The 9,197-nt window shown below is 32.8% G+C and overlaps 1 protein-coding gene across 1 annotated transcript; it reads right to left on the bottom strand.

Moving 5' to 3' along the window:
• Positions 1 to 5,456: 5,456 nt before the first annotated feature.
• Positions 5,457 to 8,174, bottom strand: LOC139842835 (uncharacterized). Its single transcript, XM_071832936.1, has 11 exons — positions 8,025 to 8,174; positions 7,618 to 7,894; positions 7,394 to 7,496; positions 7,161 to 7,288; positions 6,978 to 7,062; positions 6,743 to 6,887; positions 6,549 to 6,626; positions 6,306 to 6,502; positions 5,914 to 6,196; positions 5,736 to 5,804; positions 5,457 to 5,624 (listed from the first exon to the last, which is right to left on the bottom strand). Exons 1-11 carry the CDS (start codon positions 8,172 to 8,174, stop codon positions 5,457 to 5,459), a joined length of 1,683 nt encoding a protein of 560 aa, XP_071689037.1.
• Positions 8,175 to 9,197: the final 1,023 nt, after the last annotated feature.

Raw genomic sequence — 9,197 nt, 5'->3', positions numbered from 1 at the left:
CCTTTATTCGAAATGTGTACGGACCTCTGCCTCTGTTGGCAGATTTATCGACCTTGCCACCCATTGAAGTGAAAGCAAAAACCATGTTGTATTGTCTGACATTTTCAACAAAATGTTTGCTTTTGGGGTGTTTGTTTGTGTATAAATCCATTAAAAGTTTAGGTGGTGTTTTTGTGAATTCAGGCAGAGCGATTCTACCCTTGAGACAACATAAAGAGAAAGCGCCTGGTAGTCCTTTTGTACGTAATCCACGTGTTGTTTCCTTTTTCCACATTTTAGCACCACACGCGGAGCAAGTAAAAGATAAGTCTCCTTCATCGTAGTAGTCTGTAAAAGTAGAGGTTGTTAGGTGTTATTTATTTTAATATGTGTTACACATAAATACGTTTACGGTTGACATTATATTTGGAATCAAATAAATAATAATCATAGTTGGATTGGTTATACCTTTTGAAATTCCTTTTATTTGTTGGCTGTTTACTCCAGAGGTACCTTCATCGCTAATATCAAATGGAATAGGTGTGGGATTCCAGGTCCTCTTTGTTCCACACCTTACTTTTCGTTGTCTAGTTATTTCAATTCTAGCCTTTCTTGCACCTACAAAGAATTTGAAAATTATTTCAGTTTTTTAATAAATAAAATTAAATTAGTTTGAAAGTGTTATTTCAGAATATTGAGGTAATGACTAAAGCGTAGTTGATAAGAATTGAACAATTTATGTAATTTAAAAAATGAAAACATACTCTTAGGGTCAGGATTAGATGAGTCAACTTGTGTGGATGTGTCAACGTTTTGAGAAATTGCTGCATACGTAGCTGTTCGTGTTTTTGCCTTAAATGTGAAACCACATGAAGTAGCTGGAGAACATGTTGTTGAATCAGAAGGGGTATTAAATGGTTTGTTACTTGATGTTGGTGTACCATTTGTTGTTTTTTTAGAGGTCTTGGTTGTTGAACTACGCCGGAGTAGGTCTGTTAAGAATAATAAGATTATGGTATAGCAAAGTAACCAAGAGCAATGAACTGGAAGTAACCAAAAAAATATATTAAGTAAGTCACCAGATTGTGTTAAGGTTTTCGGTAGATCGGATTCGTTGGTTGGTGAGATGGTGAAAATATTTTTTCTTAAAGTATTTAGAAGTAATGTTCGTTCATTACTTGGAGCAGATGAATTTACACCACCTACAAAATAATCAGAAAAAGGACATGAAATGTTATTATTCAGAAGTCAATTTTATTAAATTGCATTAGTCAAACAATATTTTGTAGAAACTATATCAAATTATAAGTGAGTAAGCAAAATCATATACACACCTGATATATGCAGTGGTGAAGTGGTGGGCAAACAACTGTCCCTATGTGTAACTTTTTGACATAGTTGTATCGATGGTGTGTTCGGTTCTTGAAAATTTAAGTGTGTAGAAGTAACAGGTGTCATGAAAGTACATACATTTGAAATATTTGTTGATTTCAAAGTTGCGTTTTTTGACGTTGACTGCGATGTGCTGGTTGTGTTGCCCGTACAACATGTTTTATTCGTGCCTGTCCAAACAATACATAAAGTTTTAAATGTTAGAAGTAATCTCGGGGTTTCAAATAACAGATAAAGGAAACGATTAACTTCTAACCTTTTTTCACCTTGGAGTTACGAAGGGTTGACCTTTTGTTTGAAGAATTAAATGGAGTAACTTGTCTCAATTCGGCTAGCTTTATTCTTCGTTCGTTTCGTTTTATGGATGCGATGTCGACACCTTAAATTTGAGTAAACTCATTTTGTGTTAGATTGAGAGCATTGTAATGAATTATAAAAAGTGTGTTTCAAAGATATGTTGGATAACGAATTCGAAGAAAACTTACAATTGTTGAAATTTAAGGGATTGAGTGGGGGTGTGCTAGTCTGCGGGTGATTTAAAACTGTTGTAGGTTGTTGATGAGGATTGGCATGGTTTGACGGGGCTTCTCTGTCTTTGCCTTTGCCTTTAAATGGTGGTTGAGGATCGATTGATGCCGGACTATGCTGAATGTTTTTAGCTTGAGGAAATGTATGATTAATATGAAAATAAATATTGAATTTTAATTTTTGTAAGTGAAAACACCATGGTAGAATGCTTACAGAAGTTAGAAGTAAACCGACTGAGTAGCGGTGTGCACGGTTGAAGGTTGTTTGAAAGTTTCATTGGCAGTTGAAAAGGAATTGAATGGTGTAACGGTTCATTATTTTCTTTTTCTTTGCCTTTTCTTTGGCGTATAGAAATGGTCGATGCAGGTGAGTTTTTGATGTTTTCACTTGGCTCACCTGTATGGTGAACATGAATATATACATGTTGAAGTAATATAATCAGACATAAAGTATAAGATTTTCAGGATGAAAATTATAGTTGTAGTGGGGTGTATTACATGATATTGATGATGATTGTGACGTGATCTTGGGAGTGGATTTTCTCGAGCGCATGATTCTGTTTCTTTCAATTGTATCCTTTCTACGTTTTCTTGCAACGGCAGCTTTATAAAAAAATGTAAATCAAATTTAAATACTGAAATTTGATGGAACAAATGTGATGTTAAGATTTTGATTAATTAGGTTATGTACAAACAGTGCCACTTAAAACAGTAAAGAGAAGGTCACCTAAGTTAGTGACATCGTTGAATGGCATGCTTTGAATGTGAGCATCTAATCGTTGTACCAATGTGTTAGTAGTAGATGTAGTAGCATGTTGAATAGAGTTGGTTTGTCCAGCTTAACAAAACAATAAAACAAAGATAAAAACTCTAATATGTCTCTGACTTGGTAAGCTATTTCCTCACATCTAATTATTTCTTCAATTGATTTAAGTGCACAGGTTATGATTTAGCTTTCTTCAATTCATATTTGTACATATTTGAAGATGTCATATATATGGGGTTGGTACTACTGTGTATTTTATTCAGGATCCATGTCATATCTATGTGCAGTGGATTTAATATTAGTAATACGATTAAAAATATGACTTATGTCATTAATAATTGTTGTATTTATGACAATCTTCAAAATTCATCCTTGATAGTTTCTGGTAATCTTAGGTGCTTTAGTGTTTATGGCCTATGAACCGTCTTCAAAGTTCATTTTAAGTTTAAATTTTTTGTTTCAAGATTTTTTTTTTTTTCCTTTATTTTGAATTAGTATGACAGCTGGTACCTCACTACTTGAGAAGTATGAAATTGACCCAAAACAAATTGGCCGATTGGAAGTTGGTAGTGAAACAGTGATAGACAAAAGCAAATTGATCAAGACTTTTTTAATAAAAATGTTTGAAGAATGTGGAAACACAGACATTGAAGGTGTCGATTCAACAAACGCTTGAACGCAGACATTGGCGGTTACATGATTTCTTAACCTGGGCGTTAAATAATTATATTGTAGAATGTTAAAGAGATACTGAACCTGAAACAGATGTTGCTTTTGGTCGATGTAGAACAGTGTCGACGGTTTTGAGTGAACATCTTGAAGGGTCAATATTGTCCTCTTTGTGTTTTCTTGGAAAAGATCCTGTTTGAAAAACAAAAAAACCAAAAGTAAAACGACTGAAACCTGTCGGATTCTGAATATTGCCAGATGATTGATATAACGTTTGGGAATATATGCTTTTCCAAAAAAAAAAAAAAAAAAAAGAACGTTTGGGAATATATTCATTTTCATTATATACATCTGCCTCAGTGAATTTAAATAGAAGAAATACCTTCATGATGCTTGTTATTGGTGTAAACAGGTCGATTTATGTCTACTTCTCCAAGAGGAATTCTTACATTTGGAAGCGGAGTTACAGAGGAGTTGCCATTGTTTTCTTGCTGAGATGTCTTCCCTCTGCCTTTTGAAGTAGAATTACGTTTGTCCATGGATGAGTAACAATCTATCTAATATGAAGGAAAGCAAGAGTTTTTTATTGTTTGAAGTGTTAGCATACGATTTGTATGTTCGAATGGAAGGATAGAAAGTATGGAGGTTTTTTCCAATGTTAAATATATTGGAACAGAATGATGAGGAACGATATTTGAAATTTGAAACTCTAAAACTGTTTTAGGAAACCAAATATTATGTAGTGACCTTTTGGTTGTAGAAAGAAAGAGAATTTTAGATGTTGAATTATAACAGTTTGTCAATCTAACATCTATAAGGTTAGTTGTTAGGTATATAAATTAATTATTAGTGATTATGCATTAGTTTTTGATTATTTGTCGACAGTAGAATTTTCATCAAACCAAGCAATCTGATTAGTAGTGTGGCCCATCAAATTCACCATTGTGTTATTTTTCTACTAACCAAGCAAAATGTATGGATTCAGGCAGCCAGGAAAATAAGAGTTGGTTTAATCATCTTTAACAACTTAGTGGAATCAATGGTGTTCTTTTGTACATTAATGTTGTTAAACAGAAGATTGCAATTCGATCTAAAATGTTAAAGAAAGAATATGTTTATTCTACTTTAAAGGTATGTACCTGTGTACGTATGCTTTATTCTTTTTGTCTTCGCATAATCGTAGTGATGATAAGATTGTAAAATTTGTACAGTTGGGAATTAGTTTAGTTGCAGGCAATTCTATCAACACCCATTCAAATAGGGAGTATATTGCTTTTTTTTTATATGTATTAGGTATGTTCTATGGTGTGAATCTTTTTTTAAAAGTTTACCTGTGCTTCCTCAACCTTTACAACTCCCCTAATTTTTGAAAAGTTAAAAAATTTGTCGGAGGAAATTGCTTTAGGTTGATGAGCCTTCTAATATTTGTGGTCCCAATCAATTTATTTGTTGGTTGTTGGTCACATGGTGGACCTAAAAATTTTGGACACTTGAGTAATTATTCGGTGAACAATTTCACATATTGTCGTTGGTGGGACACTTGAAGAAAACTAAATTGCTTCTCACCCTTTTCCTTGTCATATAGTGAGGAAGAAAACACGTATATTGATTCTTCTATTACAACATCAATCATAGTTTACATGGTGATTTTTATTATCCTCAAAATTAACATTTAAAATTTTAAATTAGTGTTGTATTAAAGGATTAGATTAACAATTATCAAAGTATCCAAGTAGAATGAATACAATCGTTTCTATATGCAAGTAGGAGTTTTGAACTTAAAATTTAAGTGATGGTGAGTATGAAAACGATTTGTTGCAATCAAAGTGTGTCAAAATTTGTAGTTATGCATATATAAGTGATGGTTAGTATGAAAAAGATTTGCTACAATGTGTCCAAATTTGTAGTTAAGCATATTGGTAATCCTAAAGTAAAAGAATGAATAATGACAGTGTAAGTAAAGCAGACAACCCAAAATAAATAACTTGGCAAAACAATTGTTCAAAATTAAACACACACAGGGAATGAAATAGAAGACAATAGCAACACAAATTGTTCCTTAACAAAGGAATTTAAAGTAGTTTAAAGTAGTGCCACATGAAGGATTATAGTGAATTGCATCACTAATCATCACCAAGGTTAAACTTCTTGTGACGGGTTGTTGATGACTTAACCGACAATGGGCTTTCATTTGGTTCTTCTTTAATCTGTTTTTTTGGAGGAGTGTATCCTGTGCTGCTTGCAAGATCCACCATGTGTTTCTCGTTAGCCGAAAGGTTGGAAGAACCACACTATAATGTGTATGAAATAGGAAATGGTTAGTGTGAATGGAGTTTGAAAGTTAGTTGTTAATAGCAGTAGGTAACGATTTGAGTATAAATTTAAGGAGTTTATAAATATACCTTTGGAGAAACTGACATGTCAGCAGTTGCAGCTTCAAGTTTCATTTGTTTGAATTTCGGCCTGTCAATCTTAGTCGGTAATAATTCAAGAAACGTTTTCGTTAGTAGTCACAGTTGAAGGAATAATTAAAGTTGTAAATTGTAAGGAAAATGATTGTTAATGGAGTTTGGTGATTACCTTGAACTGTTGACGGAAGTGATCCACAAATACTTCATCAGTCGAATACTCCTTAACTGTAAAGTTCGTCTGCTTGTATTTCTTGTGGTTACCAGTAATTTCCAGCTTGCACAATAGAGTATTACCAACTAATGCTTCTAATTCAACAGGTTGATCTTCGTCTTCCGGTAGCGCTTTCTTAATCTCATAAGCTGATTCGGTAACATATTTCTTGACAAGTGATTCAAAAACGGTGAATGTTGCTATCCCAGTTGCATCCACAACACGGACGCTTACCTTGAACCTGTGGATTGTGTTGTTTAGAGTACATATTTGTAATCAAAGTACAAAAGGTATACATATTACAGAATTAAAGAAAACTGTACGAATGTTGGTAGTTGAATGTTACATACCTAAGAGCAACCTGTGGATGTTCACCGCAATCTCTGCAAATACGCTTCAATAACAACTGTTGGTCAATGTCAAGCGTAAGATCAACGTCCTTTGAAGTTGTTGGTGCTGTCTTATGACATTTTTTACATGCAATGTATGACCACGGCTCGTGCGGTTCAATTGCAATGATCTCTGCTTCAACAACAAATGTACCTTCCTGCATATGTGTTTAAAAAGACAGCTTCGTTAGTAACACAAATAACCCAAGTGATTGCTGCAAATACAGTGCCATTGACTACAACAATGTAACCACCGAATAAAGTGTTAGTGTTGATTGTAGACTATATTCACCAACTGACAGAATAAGCAGTATAGGAATTATTTAAAAAATGCTTAGAACTATTTTGGATTACATGATTAAAGTTAAGTGATAATATAAAAGGTATAAACAACTAACATGATTAATTGACAAGTCATCACACCCGACACAAAGAACGTTCTGAAACCATTCATCCAGTGGTTTCCCTTTAGGTGTCAATGATGGTGTAAAAGAAGGTGCGAAGGAAGACTGAGAATCATTATCATTTTGTACTGCAAGATACCTGCAGCAAATGAGGGATTACACATATGCAAAAATTTCCAAGGTGGTTAAGTAAACAACAATTTTGTACTAATTGCAAAAATGTGTTTACCTCTTCCTGAAATCTTCGATGACCGGTAAGTCACTGTCCATAAACACTCTTGTGTGAGTCCAGTCAGTACCAACAGTTAGCTGGTCTGCATTTGAATGTTGATATTAACAAAGTTTAATTCAGGCCTTAATATAGACGTGCATAATAACCATAAAAAATTGAGTAAGTGTTAAAAAAATGTACGTTGGAATTTCTTTGTGCGACCAAATTGAATAACCAAAATCACACATTGACTTGAGTCTAGTTGTTTCATGTATGCCAAAAACTTAACCATATATGTTCTAAATAAGGTGCAAGACACTATTGAACCGCTACAAAAAAAAAAAAAAAAAAAAAAAAAAAAAGTTAGCATCAATATAGTAATTTAATAAAATTTAAGAAAGGAATTTAGTGTGTATATGAGTTGTGTAGTTTACTCTAAATCCTTGAGCTCAAGGTTGATGTACTTGGACTTTTCATCATTGCTACTCCCATAATATTTTGGTTCACGATCATAGTAATTGACACAACCAATTACATCTGATATATAGCAAATAAATAAGAATGTTACACATGTATACAAATGTTGGTTTCTGCTGCTATTGTGTTGTATTAGTATAAAAGAGTAGACTTTTTCTTACAAAGAATATAATGCAAATACCTGCCGTGTGTTTCTCTGATAATTGACAGGTTATAAGATCAATAAATGGAATAAACTTGAAACCATCACTTCCAGACCATTGAGTGGGAGGAACTGGCACAAATGTGGTCTTGTTTGTGAAAATAAGTTTGCAATCATGAGTCCAATGATTTAGACTATTATGGTTGCTTAGCTTTAATGTACCAATACTTTTAAAAACATAGATTTGTTGCTCTTTCAATAATTCCTCATATTTTTTCTTATGCGTATTTTTCACAGTAAGGCCAATTCTTTCTCCCTATATTAAAAAAAAAAAGTGAAAATAAATAAATTTGGTTGTAAGTGTAAGCAGAATACAATATGCAAAAAGTTATAAGGTAAGGCAATCAACTTATGTACATAAAATGTGAAATGTTTGAAAGTTATACCTGATCATCAGTTGCAATCACATCGAGGAAAGGTAAACCGTGGTCAAAATAGGATCTTGTAAGTGTTTCAATGCTAAGCAATTTCAAACGGGTGTTGACATGAGGAGCTCTAGGAGTAATTGCTCCGACCATGAGTAAATGAGATTCCATTGAAGAGATGACGGGTATGTTAAAGGAGGATTTAAAGGGTATGATTGGTTCTGCAAAAGACAGATAGTTTAGAGAATATGAGAATGATAATGAATTAGTTATCTGTTATGGGGGCTAATTTTGCATTAATATTGTGATAATGGAAACAACTGAAATATGCTGGGAAGTTTAAGTTTATAGAAGGTATATATTATTGTTGTAGTTGCAATGATAACATTAATTGACCCACAACTACAAATGTCATCACCTTTAGATCTCTTTTAACCACTTTATAACTTAAATTTCGGAATGGATTGGAAGTTTGTAGAAGGTATATATTAGTGTTAGTTACAATGATAACTGTAGTTGGCCCACTACTACAGATGGCGCCATTTTTAGTGTAATTTTAACCACTTTATATCCGAATGAAAAAAAGAATAAGGTATAAGTGGTAAATTTGACCATTTATATTTATATTTACTCTAAAATAGATCATTTAAGTGTTACAGTATCTCCAACATGTGAAGCAATGATAACATTAATTGACCCACAACTACAAAAGTCATCAACTTTAGATCTAAACTAATTTATATATTAAAGATCGAAAGGGTTTGGATGTGTACAGAAGGTATTTATTAGTGTTGTAGTTGCAATGATAAATGTACCCACTACTACAAATGGCATCAACTTAACTTTTAGCCACTTTATGTGTGGGAAAAAAAAATAATAAAGTATAAGTGGTAAATTTGACCATTTATTTACTTTAAAGATCTCTTTTAACAACTTTATATATTAAAGATCGAAAGGGTTTGGATGTGTACAGAAGGTATTTATTAGTGTTGTAGTTGCAATGATAAATGTACCCACTACTACAAATGGCATCAACTTTACTTAACTTTTAGCCACTTTATATGTGGGAAAAAAAAGAATAAAGAATAAGTGGTAAATTTGAACATTTATTTACTTTAAAGTAGATCATTTAAGTGTTATCTCCAACATGTGTAGCAAAAATGAAGTAAGAAGAAAAGTAGCTAAAATATAAAC

This window comes from Rutidosis leptorrhynchoides, chromosome 4 (assembly GCF_046630445.1).
Source record: "Rutidosis leptorrhynchoides isolate AG116_Rl617_1_P2 chromosome 4, CSIRO_AGI_Rlap_v1, whole genome shotgun sequence".
NCBI lineage: Eukaryota > Viridiplantae > Streptophyta > Magnoliopsida > Asterales > Asteraceae > Rutidosis > Rutidosis leptorrhynchoides.
This window is presented reverse-complemented; position numbering and strand designations above follow the sequence as displayed.